We start from the raw sequence: 15,014 nt of genomic DNA, 5'->3' as shown, positions 1-15,014 counted from the left end.
GAGCCTGGTGGATTGCGAGAGGGAAGCGGCATAAAGGATGAACACTCATTAAAAAAATTAAAATGAAAATCAAATTTGGATTATAAACGGCCTGTGTGTGTGCAGTTTGTTCTGGACGAAGAAGATGCTTTTTATTAACACCTTTCTTTGCCAGCGCTTCTCCCCTGAGGCTCTGGGAGGGACATGGCGGCCGCAGTGGATTAGTCAATAGATCATGAAGAAAGCAGGGGTTTCGGGAATAAAACTCCAGACAAATGTAGTCTTTTTGGTACATTAAAGGGACGATGGAAAATCCTTTAAAAAAAATTAACGAAGTTCTTTGAAGATTGCCAGCTATTAAAATGATGTCTATTCCACATGCCACATGGATTTGGAAATGAGAATTCAGCTTTGTCTCTTCTGGCTGCCCTAGGACTCTCTCTCTCCTCCTGCACTTACTGAGCACCAACTGTGTGCCGGACACCATGTCAACTGCCTCCACCCTGCTCAGTTCTTAGAAGCCCTCCTGTTAGTCGCCTTTATCAAAGGAGGAAAACTGCAGCTCAGAGAGGTTAAGGAACTTCCCCCAGGCCACACAACTAGCGTAAGATTCAAGCCAGGCCCATCCGAGTTTGATTCACGTGTGCTTTCCACCATACTACACTTGGGTCTTCTCTGACCACTGCCGAAATCTAATGTTTAACTCTTACTCCCACTGAAAAATGACATAAGTCATGCTGGCTTCCTCGAGGGACAGAAAACCCCCTTCTTTTGGATAAAAAGCCTTGAACACCTAGTTAGGAAAGAGGCAGATTCTAACCCAGGCATAGTGGAGGCCAAAGAAACCTATGTTGAAAGTGACTGATAACAGAAATAAAACAGTAAGGCTTTTAACACACAAAGTAATGTTCTGAACACTGTATTAACTTTGTTCTTCATTCACAACCCTATGGAATAGGTATAATTATTATCCAATTTTGTAGAGTGTGACACAGAGGCACAGAGACACAAGTAACGTGTGCACAGAGGCACAAGCAACCTGCTTAAGGTCAAACAGCTAGAAACTGGTAGAAGCAGGATTCAAATCCAGGTTGACTCCAGCGTCTGTGCTCTTCACTCCCAAGCAGCTCTCTATGTGTCAGGAATTCTATTAAATTCTTCCCTTTCATTGTATTTCATCTGATCCTCAGAACAACATGAAAAGATCTGTAGTGCTTTTATTCTCCTTTAACAAATAGGGAAACTGAGGCCCTAAGTGGTTAAGAGAAGCTTTGCCATGCCAACCCAAGCAAGGGGAATGGCTGAGAAAGTAATGCTTTACATGAAACACTCAATGCCTATCTTGGGGCTGGACCAAGGGATCAGCTGCCTGAGAGTGCTAGTGTGCCGAATGCTTCTCATGGGACCGTGACCTGGCAGATGGGGACCTTTTTTTTAAAAAACAAAACAAAACAAAACACAAAGCCATGACAACACATTCCTAACATTACTGGTCTTCTTTCTGGGTTTTTTCCACCCTCTTCCAGCTCAGGCACCTCACAACCAAATGAATCAATACCGGATGGCCCTATAAATAAATAAGCACATCAGTCAACTCAGTAATAAAATGAAAGGATGAAAAATATGGAAATCAGCGACATTTGTGTAAATCCAGTTATTGTTTACTTTAATATTGCCTTATGTGCTTACTCGGTTCTGAAGAGACAGATTTAAAGTAATGTGGCACTTGGCGGACAACAGACTTAAAAATGCATCTCCGCTGGTGAGTGCTTAAGGGCCAATCCTTTCAGCATCCTGCCTGAGCCAGGGGAAGACTGAAAAGAGCCCCCTGAAGACAGAATGTTGGAGAAATGGCCTCCCTCTTCCACCCTAACCCTAACCCTTGACTCAGTGTAACTCCATTCTTTTCCTTGCCAACCTCCTGCACCAGGCAGACAAGTGGACATTCTCAGAATCCTGGTCACCAAGTCAAGCAAAGAGGAGACACAGGGGAGGTTCAGCTCCATCCCAGGGCTGCAGAAAGGCAAGAGAAACAACTGGCCGAGGACAGCTCAGCTGCTGCCAAAGGAACGAGGGCCCGAAGGGTTGGCAGGAAAGGATGTGAAAGTAGATTTTATATACTCTGAGGGTGGGTGGTAGAGAGGATGTCAGGGCAGGCAGCAATCCCACCAAACAGAAACAGAGCGCTTGTGTGCTGTTTCTTATCATGATACTATGGCTGATCTGGAGGGCATGGGGCAGTCTACAATGGGGGCAGGGAAGTTTCTCCGCTGCTGGAAACCTCTGACAACACCAGGTGGGATAGAAGAGACAACCAGGGGGTATTTTCATGACATGCCACAGGCCTTGGGTCTTACCTCAGCTTGGAAGCTTTTTAATACAGGAGCCACCATCTCTCTGATTTCCTGTAAAAGAGATCAGCGAAGAGTTCACTGTGGTGTCAAGTAGCCCCTGCCTGCAGCTCACTGCTGTCCCCCAAATCAGCAAGTGAGTCCCATGGGACTTGCGCTCCATGAGATCTCACAGGGTTCCTCATATATAGACCTACAGACAGACCCAAACACACACAAAGGGGCCCGGCCAAGTCTGATCGGAACACATCAAGCACAACATCAAGTTTCTTCCCTGCAGGACCCTTGGGAGCCTTTTACACAGTGCATATTGAAAATTTCTGGAAGAGGGAGAGGAAGAAGCATTTCCCAAGTGGATCTGATCACAGAATGCTGTTTTATGCAAAGTACCTCATGCGATTGGCGGCTCATCACAGGCCATTCTTTGGAGCTGGGGCTGGAGAGGCTCCGTGCCCTGGATCATGTTACCACATCCCTTTAAGAAAACCTCTGCCCTCCAGGCGCTGCTCGGGAGATGTCTCTGGAGGTTGCCATTTCTGCTTTCCCATTCAGCTGCCCTCTCTAGCAAAAACTGCATTTGGCATTTTAGCAACAACACCCTGTACTATCACCCCTTCCTCACCAGAAGATGGGGCTTGCTGGGGTCACCTGTCATGGGACCCAGCTTAGAAGAAGGGCTCTGTAAATGTTTGCTAAACTCTACGCCACTGGACTATCTTCAGAAGGGAGCCTCTTATTTTTGGACCCTAATTTCATGCCTTCCTCAAGGGCCTTTGAGGTTCCCAGCCCCAAGGATGCCCCTGGTAGACTCCCATGAGTTCTCTCCAGTGATCAAGAGGAAGGTCTTTTAGAACCGAGGGTCCCAAGATCATGACCATAAATGCTCCAGTTTTCTCTGAGAGCCACTGGTGACTCCTCTAACCACTGTCATCTATGGTCCACGAGAAAGCCCCGTGGGAGGAGAACCTGAGTGGGGCTCGAGAGAATGCAGAGGGAGCGGATAGCAGAGAAAAGCAGGAAAGGGAAGGATGCACCGAATACATATGTCAGGTGAAGGATAAATCCCTTAACTATGAAATAGGATGGTGTTGCTTCTGGAAACAACCCTTCTTCTGGGTCCTGGGAACACTTCCTCACTGTTCTGGGGCCCCCCAGGGCTTCTCAGAGCCACTGACTACTGATGTGTGCTGGAGATCTACAGGAGAGATGTAGGGAGCACGTGTGAACCTAGGGGATTTATTTGATCAGAAGGAACTGTGAGTGCAGGGGCTGAGAACGGAAAAGGAAGCTTCTGCAGATCCAGGCTGTGGGTTGTAAACTCAAATGCCCACAGAGGCTGGAGGAAGAGGACAGGAGGGAGGCAGGCTGGGCGGTCTGCGGCAAATCTCAGGAGAACACAGCGCCTTTGTAAGGGGGTGGCAGCTGCTTGGCTGTTTCTGATGACTGCTGCGTGGGGGTGGAGCCTCTGTGTGGCCAGCTCTACCAAATGATCTCAAAAGAGATCGGAAATCCGAGTTTTGGGGTGAAATCAGAGATGCTAAATGTTGATAACTTACTGTAAAACTGGAGAGACTTACAGACCAAATAAAACACATCAACAGAAAATCTCTGGTCTGGGTTTCAGGAAACCTAAGTATTGGAAGGGGCTTATCTTCTCTGAATTTACAGAAAGGGACACAGGGGCTCTGAGAGGGGCTGACTTTTGAAGGTCCCAAAGCAAGTGAGTGGCACGGCTGGAATTTCAATGCAGGTCAACAGAGTCTCCAAACAGGCTCTGTTCACAAACCCCTGCTCATATCAATTTGGGGGATTCAAATCTGAGAACTGTGGTGAGGTTGGTGGGACTTTGGACTGAAGAGGGAATTCATGGGGCCTGGACTCCACCTTAGGCCTGCTCATGCTGATCATGCTTGGGCACCTCTCCAATGGACTCTGAACTCTGTGCTGAGTGCCTATGGAAACTACAATAGAAAGATAAGACCCCCTCGAGACAGGGGAATCTTGAAGATCACATCCAGGTTACTCACTGCCTAAGAGAAAACATACTCTAATCACCCCTGCCTCCGGACAGGTCATAAATTCTTTCTGTGTCTATTGGAATGTAATCACAGGCTTATTGATTATTAACTCTTTGAACACCTAACACATGAATGATGGGGTTACTGTGATTGTATTTACCTTTCCTTTGTTTTATGTAAGTCTCAAGGAAATTGGGGTGGTGGGTTCGACATACACATAGGGTATAAAATATTTTCACAAATGGTGGTCGGGGTCCTTGGCTAAGAGGAGTCTCTGCCTTGGGCCCGCCGGTATAATAAACTGCACTCCACTATCTGCATTGTCCTTCTGAGTGAGTTTGTTTTCCGGAACGCGTGGCTATAACAGGAGAAATGCCAACTCTTTCTAGACGCCTACCACCCTTTCTGTCTTAACCCCTGGGGGAAACCAAGCACAGGCACCAGCAGGAGGTGAGCTGGGTACCAGCCAGATGATGTTCTTAAATAAAGTCTTGGCATGACTCTCCCCCATCAGGAGAGACTAGTTCCAAAAATGAGAATTTTCAGAGGCACGACTATAATAGGAATGAAAACTTATTCCTCCTAATTACATAATTGCATAATTATGCAGTATTAAAATTATGTAAGCTGAACTCAGAGGCTTAAAACCTGGCCTGGATTTCCCTTATCACCTGGGGGCTCCCACGTGGCCTGGGGGAAGGAGGTCTAAATGGTGGGCTGTGGAGATTTGTGGCCATTTCATCTCTGATTCCCAGGGACTGGACTCAGAGACAAAGCTTCTGGTTCTCTCACTCTGGGCAGAAAAACTGGTTTAAATACCAAGCTGTTCTCTGTTCTAAGAGGGGAAGGAAGGATGCTCAAAATCTCCCCATGCCTTCTTAGCTCCCAGTCAAACCCAGGACTCGACTTGGTCTTTCTAAAGCTGTAACAAGGGAGACATGCAGATCTGAGATTCCCGCCCCTTCTCCAAGCACACTCTTTCTCAGCTCTCAAACCTGATTCCCCCCAGACTTGCTCCAGGGACAAGTCCTAACTAGAACCTACTTACCACTCTTGCCTTGAAGAACCACAGATATTTATGACGTGTGAGGAGGATTCACAGCTAAGAGACCAACCCCTCTGCATTTGTGTGGCCTGATTTCTGGGTAGCCTGCTTCTTCTCCATCTTTCTGGGCCCCCTTCTCCATCAGTACGATGGTAACAGGACCCCTAGGTGATTCCAACAGGCAGAATGGAATCAACATGTCTAGGTCTAACGTTAATACTTTTGGAATGGCAGACCCTGTTTGGTTCTCCAAGATCCATGCCACCTGAGTGGGCTGAGACAGAGAGCTCCACCCTCTGCTGACCACAGACAGGCCTCTGGGAATGGGCCGGGTATCTTTTTCCCATTCTCATGGCTCTGATGTGTCACATCCCTGCCAACATTATATGGAGTCAGGAGGTTGCCTTCTTCCTATTTGCATTTATTTCCATCATTAAAAACAAAAAATACTGAGCAACAGGGGGTCTGATAGAAGAGGAAAAAAAAATTCACACATTCACCCCTGTGAAGAAAGAAATATGTCCATTCTCGTCTCTTCCCCTGCGGGACTCTTACATTGTGGGGGCTGGTCATTAACTGGACCACCCTCATAGCAGCCGGGAAAGACAACACTGGTGGCTGGAGTTGCAAAGGAAGGGGTGAAGAATTAGGCACATTTATGGAGGATGGGTGCCACTTTCAGACTTGGGAGATTAAGGGAAGGGCTGGAGAGGGTGATAGTCTACAGCCACCATCTCCCAGATGCCAACAGGAAAGCAAAACAAAATCAGGAACTCGAGACAAATTGTCTTTGCTGTCAAGGCCAAGCATCTGACTTGGACGTTAATGGGGGGTAAAATGGATGTTGTACAGAGCCCTCAAAAACAATGACTTCCGTGGAGAAGCGATCTGCTCTTACTCTAGCCAGCACCACTGAGTGCCACTATACGAAGAAACGTGGAAACGTTGAGGGTTGTAAATTTTCTTTGTGGCTAATTAGCTTCTTTTCTTGTTAGTCACTTATGTCTATAGTTTTCAAAATGTAGTTTGAACGGAGAAAAATCTGCATTCCTACTGAGTTAATTCTATAACAGCAACTATACTGTACCTCAGGTACATTTTTCTTAAATTCCCGGCGGAGTTCAATTAAATGTTTATGAGAATGTTCACTCTCCTCCTGCCGTGCAGACAGCTCGGAAGCGACGGAATTAAGCTCCTTCTGGAACAATAAAAAAAAAAAAAAGGAGAGAGAGAAAAGAAAAAGATTTTTTTTTTCCTCCTTTTCCTTTTTAATCATTGTACAAAACAGCATTCCAAACAAGTTTTCTTAACTTACAAAAAAGCTGAGAAAAGACAGGATATTGACTCCTGGTACAAATGAATAATTTACGAAACTGGGGATGCAACCGAAAAAAATCCAGGACAGCTTTTTTGCTTGTCAGAAGTCAGGCCAGATCAATACTCTCCTATAAAGTTGGGTGGAGTTTTTTTTTTTCATTTCTTCCTTACGCCTCTGCCCCACCTCTTAAATTTCCAAGGGAGTGATGGCATAAGCTTGTCAGTAACTGTAGAAAACATCTCCAAACCGTGTCAAAATAGTAAAGTGCGGCATATTGTATGGGCATATTATAGTGTAAGAAAGCGCTGTCGACAGCTTTCATATATCAGAGGTGGGAACTGTTCCAACTATGACTTACTCACACTTAAGGGTTCATAAATACGCCTTTTAAGATATAGATGGCTTTTTAATTTCAGTAGATTTTGGAAAAATGAAGGTGCCAATAAGAAGCAAGATGACCTTTTGTGTATCCTGCAGTAAATCATTTAAGGTTCACTTCAAGTATAAGACATATTTCATTGAAGACTGCTGGATTCAGAGCAAAGGATTGGAAGCAGCCTTGCCTGCTTATGTGCAATGAAGGTTTCAGACCAGGTTTTTACAGGATGCACCAAGGAGGGAAAAAAAGAGTGAGGGATGGAAGTGGGGGATGCTCCAGCTCCCACATGACAGACAATGTCTGCTGGTCGTACATGTATATTTGATCACCCCCCTTGCAGCTTTCTTCACTTTAACGGTGGCAGTTTCACAAGGGGAGTACAATTCACCATGAGTTGTCATGGATTTCATTTGCATAATTCAAGAAATGCTCTGTTTATGTGGTCTGCTGCTTTCTTGCACCATCCCGAGATGGGCTTTTTTCTGGACCATAACTCGAGGAGCATTTCTGTATATATCACCCGATTATATTTGCAGCAATCAAGCTCCATAATTTCCTAAATCCGGTGATGCAATAAATTTCTGCAATCAGATTTATTAAAAACACACACGCAGATGCGAGAGTGTATTTCGAGGGTGAACTCTTTAATCTAACATATGTATGACGAGGCCTGGTACCGTGTTGAAAGACCCCATTTGTCATCGCTAATACGCATTCATCTTGCACACACAATGAAACACTTTTACCATTAGATAATGAAATAAAAGTACTATTAACCCGCTGCAAATCCTTTTCCCTCTAAGAGACAAAATGCATGGTAATTGTCTTATATCATGCCTGAGAGTCGGTAAATCTGCTCAATAGCAGCTCACCATAGCACCATAAACCTCATACCCACTGGAGGCTGGAGCGTCTACCCTAAACCCAGAATAAGTGTCTGCCTATGGAGCTTTTGGGAGAAATCAGGGAAGGGCTTTCTATTTCTGGAGAAATGTCTGACTTCTTTGGAGAATCATGAGACTAGAAGGGAGAAGGTCGAGGCAAAAAAAAAAAAAAAAGTCATTAAAATAGAGGGGAAAGAGACTTGGAAGTGTGGTGCTCTCCAAGGTGCTGAAGTCAACTCTATGCCACAGCACTGGGTGCACCAACTCCAAGGTGCAGGGACGTCCCATTGAATTATTGAGCCAGGTAAGGAACAAAGTGTCATGGGAGAGGAGAAAGACAAAACAGCAACAATTTCTGACAGTCTATCAAGGTGATTGAGAAAATAAGGAGATTTCTGGTTTATCACAATTTAAAAATAACTGCAGTTTCCAATGAAGAAACCACAGTTGACTGTGACCAAAATATCAAGTGACTAGGGAGAGATCTGTGTTTGCAGCAACAGGACTGATCAAAGGTAGACAAAACCCAACTAGGTGGTGCAGCCAGGTGGACAGACTCTCACTTGGCAGGAGGGAAGGAACCAGAATGTCATGGTCAACTGGAGTTGTGGCAGAATGCTCACAGTTTTTCTTAGTTTTTCTCATCTGTCTTGAAGATAAAGGTGTGATTTTTACATTGCTACAGGACAAACAGAACTGAGACTTAGGTTAACATCACACGATTTAGAATGATCATATATCTGACACAATGTTCTTATCTCTGGGATACTAACTCTCCCACTATCCCAGCAACCTCATGGGGGTTGATCTTTGACTCCTTATTTAAAACATCAAAGCCAGGTTCGAAAAGGAAATCTCAGAGCAGGATAAGTCCAACTGTCTGATGTGCTGTACCAGACAATGACGCCGTGCAAGTGCACTAGCTCCCTCCGCGCTAACCTCCCAGGCTGCCGGTGGGTACGAATCTGTCTGCTGCAGACAGAGCAGAGTGAGACTGGATGCGGAACATCAGTAGGCCTCCAACTCCAGCCCCAGGCAAGCCCAGCTCTTGTGTCTTTCCTGTTCATCCCTAGAGGAGCAGATGATGTGTTTGATGTCCACGTTCTTCTCAACACTTTCTTACATCTATGTTCATCCTTCAACCCTGAATTCTTGCCGCTTTTCTATGGTAAGTATACTAACAACAACAACAATAGTAAATAATCATCGTGCTTTGTGCTAAGTCACTTCAGTTGTGTCCGACTCTTTGCAACCTGATGGACCGTAGCCCACCAGGCTCCTCTGTCCATGGGATTTTCCCAGGCAAGAATACTGGAGAGGGTTGCCACGCCCTCTTCCAGAGGATTTTCCCAACCCAGGGTTCAAACTCGCGTCTCTTATGTCTCCTCCACTAGCGTCACCTGGGAAGCCCAAATAAATAATCATAACTATCACTGACTGGGTCCTTACACATGCCAGGCAACATGCTAAAGCTCCTTATATACACCCTCTCACGTGGTGGACACAATAACATGCTGGAAGTTGATTCAAGCAGGGACTAAGAAACAAATTATAGTCCTAATAATGCAGGTGTGAATTATCTCCTTGGTGGATTATAAAGGCAAAATTAAAATGTCCTGCTCTTCACTGGACTTCTGTTCCTTCCTCACTAGCTGGGGGATGTTCAGGGAGCTGTTTTTAAATGTTATAAACATGTAAAGCATCAAGCACATTACTAACTGTTCAACAAGTGTTGGTTAATATTAAACTTAGATAAACTGAGAGCTCAGGGAACAACCCCCTAGATCAGTGATTCTACGAGTTCTGGATCTCACAGGTTGGTAAAAATCTCACACCCCTTGCTGCTGTTCAGTTGCTAAGTCGTGTCTGATTCTTTGAGACCCCATGGACTGCCTTATGCCAGGCCTCCCTGTCCCTCACCATCTCCCGGAGTTCACCCAAGTTCATGTCCACTGAATTGGTGATGCCATCCAATCATCTCATCCTCTGTCATCCTCTTCTCCTTTTGCCTTCAATCTTTCCCAGCATCACACCCCTGCCCCCAAATAAAAAGATGACAGAGTATTTATTGTCAAGTTTTACTCTAACAGGCAAAGAAAATAAAAAACCACTCCCTCCCACCCTAAAAGACAAGACTATTTAAACATTAACCAAGCAAGACGGCCAATGAGAGAATTGACAAGTCTTTTAAAATAGACATATTTAAATAAACAAAAAGCTCATATTTATTTTGAAGGAATATAAAAAACTCTAATAAACATAAACCAGCACCCGTCTAAAGTTGAGTTTTAGAAATAAGTGGCTGAACTCCCAGACACATACACAGCTTGCAGGGCCTCTTTGATGACCAAGCAGAACTTGGGATCCTCTCCTATCCGGCCCCCAGCCCCCAGCCCTAGGGGAGCCATGATTAACACAGCCCCAGACTTTGGGCCAGGCCCAGGCGGGGAGAAGACTCATCTGATTAACCGGCCATCAGCAGCAGACAGACAGCCCGGAGCCCGGCGCAGACCATTCAAATAATGATCATCATAAACAGCCCATTTGCAACTAAAAAGAAATAATTTTAATGAGCTTGGAGCAGATGATAGATGCAGCTGAGGCTCGGGCCAGTGTGCAGAAAGAAAGGAAGCCGGGACTGAGCTGCATCCAGGACTGGGAGCAGCAGGAAGAGGCTGGGGTAAGGGAAGAAGGGCTCTTCTAATGGAACCTACAGCTCTGCTGCTTGTCTAAGGGAAACGCCCACTGTCTGGGAAGTGCTCCTAACTCTGACAGGGTCTGCCATCACCTTGCTGGGCAATCTTGGAGCTTCCCAGGCAGGCAGAGTCTTGGAACATATGAGCCAGAAGGAACTTTTGAGGCTGTCCAGTTCATCACTGCCTGAACTTCAACCATACATACCACTCTACATGCATTCTGCCATATTGATATTCCATATGAATTAAAGTCCTTGGTATTTATATTCAAACTGGTTCATTTCTTTGTTTTTGCATAACTTTAAATTCAATTTTAAGCTCAAATTTCTTACACCCTTATATATCTTGTTCAGATCGATACACAGGATATTCACACTCCGAGCACCTTGGAGGGCTCTCCATGCCCTCTCCTAGTTAATATTCCCTAAAGGTAACCGTCATTCTGACCCTAGCATCATAGATAAATTTCATCTGTTTTTGACCTTTACATAACAACTGCTTCTTTTTTTTTTTAACCTAAATAAGTACATTTGAAAAGGAAATTCTTTTTATCACTAGAGGACCCGATGCCATGAACAGATGGTAGTCTTTAAAAGTACAATGAAAACAAAGCATTGCTGTTTGTCTTTGTTATAAACGGAGGTTGGCAAGTGCTAGGGAAGTGTTAAAGGGAAAGACTTCCTTCCTGTTCGAATGAGAAGGAATGGATGACCATGGAGAAGGGAAAACCGTTGCTCCTGACACAAGCAGATCCCTTCTCATGTCAGGTCTACTCACGGTCATCTCACGTCCAGTCAGTGGAGGTATGTCTCACACTTCCTCTGACATGAACTGAATCTGATTCTCCCGTTTTAGAGATGAGGAAACTAAGGCAAAAATCCTTAGATTACCCGACCAGGCTGCACAGCTGGTTAAGAGGCGGGTTTTCCTCAGAGGGAAGGATGGCTCTTGGGTGGTGAAGGAAAACTGGTGGTTATCTACGGGGCCGGCAAGTAAACATTCTCTGTTCAACTGTGTTTCCCCAACCAGGAAGAATCTGGAATCTTACAAGAATAACTAGTTTTGAAAGAAATTTAACACAGAATCTTGACCTGAAGTGTCAATGGGGCATAAAGTTTTGAGCTAGATGCTATGCTCCTATAGGAGAGACACACCTAAGACACATCTAGGGACTTCCCTGGTGGTCCACCTTGCAGTGCAGGGGATGTGGGTTTGATTCCCAGTTGGGGAACTAAGATTCCACCTGCTGCGGAGTAACTGGGTTAGTACACTGCGACTAGAGAGCCCATATGCCACAACAAAAGACTGCATGACGCAACAAGACCCGAGGCAGCCAAATAAATTTAACAAAATATATATATCCTTTAAAACAGCAGTCCCCAACTTTTTTTGGCACCAGGGACTGATTTCAAGGAAGATAATTTTTCCATGGACTGGGGCATGCAGATAGTTTCAGGATGATTCAAGCATGTTAGACTTATTGTGCACTTTCTTTCTAATCTAATGCCGCCACTGATCAGACAGGGGATACTGGTCCGCAGCCCAGAAGTTGGGGACCCCTGCATACGCATATCCGTCCCTCCAGCATGTGCTCACACTCTTCTCAGCTCCAAACACACCCCTGCACTCAGACAATATACCCCTAATACCAACTCTGAGAAGAGATCTTCTAAAAATGACACAGTGATTGTTGGGGATTAGGGGTTAAGGAAGCAAGGACCTCACTTACTCCTTTACTTTGAATGGGTTGAAACCTTTCTTCAACATGTCCCTCCCCTGCTCAAAATCTATCTCTGGCTCTCCACTGCTCTAGGACAATCACCACACTCCCCCATCTGGGTGTCACTGGGTCCCTAGTCCTTCCCCCATCTTCCCATCTCTTTGCTTCCTTCCCAACCAGACTGAATTCCTTGCATAAACCCAAAGGCAGCAGGGTCTCCCAACTTCTTGGCTCAACAGACTTAAGTCCTTCAGCACTGATGACCTCACTCTTTCTTTGCAGTTATCTTTCTCATCCTTTGTGCGGTGGCTTAAATGTCCCCTCTTCCAGGAAGGCTTCCTGGACCCTCCTCTCCAAGTCTGGGCATCACCTTTGTGCCCCTGTTATCCCTTTCTGATATCTGCCACCAGATTTTATTTTTAAAGCCCTAGAGCCTTTTCTCCACACGAAACTTTAAACAGACATTCCTTATAGAAAATAGCTCATGGCTAAAATGTACGCTGTCTATATATATATGCTAGTATTTATGGAATGTGCTAAGCAATTTATGTATATTATCTCCTGTAAGGATATATGGATGAAGTGGCAGTTGAGATTCCAGGCCAAGTCTGGAAAAAAAGATGACCAGAGATTATGACTTTCAATACAGTCACCAACAGCCCCCAACACAAACCTGGAGCTCGCTTTCTCTTTACTGCAGGGAGATTAAACTAGAGATGGATCCACCCATCCACCCACCCATGATCTCCAGTGTGCTGGGCATTAGATAAGAGAAATGAAAACAATCAATCAGATACTGTCTATATCCTCCAAGAGCTCTGAAACCAAATAAGACAAGTTAGGGCACAAGTAGCTCTGGTAAAAGGGACAAAGGACATCCAATTAAGACATCACCTCCAGAGCAGAGTTGGAGAAGAGTGAAACCCTGACTTATGCCCTGAACTGCCTCTGTGTGGGTATGGAAACTGACGGGGCACGGGAGAGGTAAGTGTTTTACCTACTTCTACTAATTAAATCCAGTTGTTATGTGGTTCCCAACTTGGGCAGGGGCTGCTAGGGCCTAGTATGTTACCCAGGCTGGAAGCCCTTTATCCAACATCCATCCGATCACCCAACCAACCATTCATTTATCCACTCATTTCACTCATCCACCCATTCACCCATCTACCTAACAGATCATCTATCTTCCAACTGACCATCTATTCATCCAACTGATCATCCAACATCCATCTATCCAATCACTCACACCCAACCAGTCATCCGTCCATCATCCTTCCATCCATCTAATCATACATCCATCCACCCATCCATCTATTTATCTATCCATCCATCCATTCCCATCTAATCATCCATCCAGTTAACTACTGAGCCCCAGTTCTGTCCCAGGTACAGTGCTAGGGACTAGTACACAGAAATTAACCAATACAGCCCGTCCTTGAGGAATGTACAGTGCAGTGGAGGTGAGAGGTCAATTCCAACACCGTGTGTCAACGTACAACAAGAAAAGTACAAATAAAGTATGATGGGGACACAGAGAGCAAGGTGACTTGCTGTGATCGGCATAAAGAGTCACCAAGGTAGGAACACGTGACCTGAGTTCAGGGGATGCGCTGGTTAAGAAGCTAAGCATCCCACACAGAAGAAATGAGATTATTGTGACAGCCCCCTACCTGGTCTCTTTGTTCCTGCCTTTAGCGTTTTTCTTAACATGGATCACTATCAAACACACTGTGTGTTTTATTTACTAGAATGAAAACTCCAAGATAGCAAGACAGAGATCACGGCGCTTCTTATCCTCAGTGCCTAGAACAGTTTCTATTTTTTACATAGTAGGCACTGTAGAAATGCTTGCTGGTCAAATGAATGAATGAATGAATGATATGTGTCAGAAGTCCTGAAACAGCCTGGTCTGTCTGGGGAGCAATGATAACATTCAGGGGCCACAGACCTGTGTCCAAATTCTGGCTCTGACTCCCCCACTAGCAGTATGACAAGATATTCAACCTTAGTTTCAGTGTCTGTAAAACGGGGATAAAAATTTGTGCCCAAAGGGTTACTGAGAAAATCTCTTGAGAACCAGACTGTAAGTAGGTAAAGTGCTTGGCACAGTGTCTAGGATCTTCAGTGCTCATACTCTTTTCAGTCCTTTATGGGTGAGGACTGTGCCCGTCCTGTTCACAACTGCTGTAGCCACAAGTTCTAACTAAATGCCCGTTACATGAAGGCACTCAAAAAACACTTGAGAGTGAATGTCTGTTAGTAGATATAAGCATGAGAAGTGCTTTATGGCAGGAGCAAGGTGAGGTCCTGTATGAGGGCCCAAACAGCCCACGCTGCATCTCAGGTCCATGGAACCATTCCGGGCTTTGCCATCAGAGTCTCAGGCTAACACTGAGGAGGGTTTCTGGGGATGCTGTTGGGCATGATGGGAATGTTGCCTTCAGAGCGGCCCTAGAGATAGTCCTAGAGGGCTGGGGGATGACCTGGGACAAAGGGCACATGCTGGCTGGCCATGAGCAAGGAGACAAGACGGATGGCTCTGTAGCCTGCTGAGATGGATAACTGAGCCTCGGCTGAGAGACAGACCGGGTTACCAGAGTCATCCATCACTCCCTGTATCGTAT

The 15,014-nt window shown here is 45.3% G+C and overlaps 1 protein-coding gene across 2 annotated transcripts in view; it reads right to left on the bottom strand.

The window, feature by feature from the left end:
* Positions 1-15,014, bottom strand: part of CUX2 (cut like homeobox 2) — a 277,084-nt gene that overhangs the window by 95,999 nt on the left and 166,071 nt on the right. For both annotated transcript variants that reach the window (XM_055405600.2, XM_055405601.2), the window contains exons 2-3: positions 6,481-6,591; positions 2,337-2,384 (exon numbers count right to left, since the gene is read on the bottom strand). In XM_055405600.2, the coding sequence (XP_055261575.1) occupies positions 2,337-2,384; positions 6,481-6,591 (159 nt within the window). The remainder of the gene's footprint in view (positions 1-2,336; positions 2,385-6,480; positions 6,592-15,014) is intronic.

Source organism: Moschus berezovskii, chromosome 19 (assembly GCF_049115385.1).
Source record: "Moschus berezovskii isolate FMDL1 chromosome 19, NW_MosBer_1.0, whole genome shotgun sequence".
NCBI classification, from domain to species: Eukaryota; Metazoa; Chordata; class Mammalia; order Artiodactyla; family Moschidae; genus Moschus; species Moschus berezovskii.
Note: the sequence above shows the minus strand (reverse complement) of the source record. Positions and strands in the feature narration are given on the sequence as shown.